Below are 1,221 nucleotides of genomic sequence, written 5' to 3' on the forward strand. Positions count from 1 at the left end.
AAAACTTATCTAGAAACAGTAGAATTCAAAAAGTATGACTTCTTCATTATTGTTTCTGCCACACGATTTACAAACCATGAAATAGAACTTGCCAAAGCAATCAGAATTATGAAAAAGAATTACTACTTCGTGAGAAGCAAGGTGGACTGTGATCTTGACAATGAAAAGAAATCCAAACCACGTAACTTTAACAGGGAAACNATCCTGAGTGATATCCGAAAGTACTGTCTGAAGACATTTAAGGATAGTAAAATTGATCAACCTCAGGTTTTCTTGATATCTAACCACGATTTATCTGACTATGATTTTCCAGTCCTGNTGGACACCCTGCTTAAGGACCTTCCTGCTGAAAAGCGCCACAACTTTCTGCTTTCCTTGCCTAATATAACTGAGGCAGCCATTCAAAAAAAGTACAACTCTACTAAGCAGTATATCTGGTTGCAGGCCATGATGGATAGACTTTTGGCGACTGTTCCTGTAGTGGGCATTTTACAGGACTTGGATAAGGAGAGTCTGAAGAGGAGTTTAGACTACTATCGTGACCTCTTTGGAGTCGATGATGAATCCCTAAACTTCATGGCTAAGGATAACAAAGTGTCTCTTGAACTGCTGAAAAAAAAACTTAAATCTCCTAATTTGTTGGAATTTAAGGAGGAACCATTAGGAGAATTGCTTTTGAAATGTGTGGAGAAATTTACCTCAGCTAATGATGGGCTCCTGGCAATAAGTCTTTACTTCAGGAAAACCTATTACCTACAATTTCATTTCCTTGATACAGTGGCTGAAGATGCCAAAGTTCTCCTTAAAGAGGCATATTTTAAAAAAAAATAGCTCAAACTCATTTTGCTGATAGCTTCTGACAATTACAAGACCAACTGGTTAATACCAGGGAATCATTAGATAAATTCCCACTCTGGCATCTTTTCATTATACTAGCCTATCTACTATATCTATGGGAGAAACCCCTAAGGAATAGGGTCACAGGTTAATACTATGTCAGAACCTGACAATCTCCAATCCCTCTTCAACTGTTTATATTCCCTAAAACCTTTTTCTCTGTCTTTGAACTTCACATGCATGCTTGAACACAAATATACATACACAGAGAGAGAGAGAGAGAGCACACCACATATACACAAACATACATACAGCACACCACATAAACACAAACACACACGTTCACACACACATAAATGCTGAGCTCGGTGTTACCACTACACT

The 1,221-nt window shown here is 38.0% G+C and overlaps 1 protein-coding gene across 1 annotated transcript; it reads left to right on the forward strand.

The window, feature by feature from the left end:
• Positions 1-6: 6 nt before the first annotated feature.
• LOC110288307 (interferon-inducible GTPase 1-like) lies at positions 7-831 on the forward strand (the record flags this gene model as incomplete). The annotated part of the gene is made up of 1 exon (XM_021154690.1): positions 7-831. A coding segment is annotated over one exon (825 nt), but the record flags the coding sequence as incomplete, so codon positions are not given.
• Positions 832-1,221: the final 390 nt, after the last annotated feature.

This window comes from Mus caroli, unplaced genomic scaffold (genome assembly GCF_900094665.2).
Source record: "Mus caroli unplaced genomic scaffold, CAROLI_EIJ_v1.1 scaffold_23809_1, whole genome shotgun sequence".
NCBI lineage: Eukaryota > Metazoa > Chordata > Mammalia > Rodentia > Muridae > Mus > Mus caroli.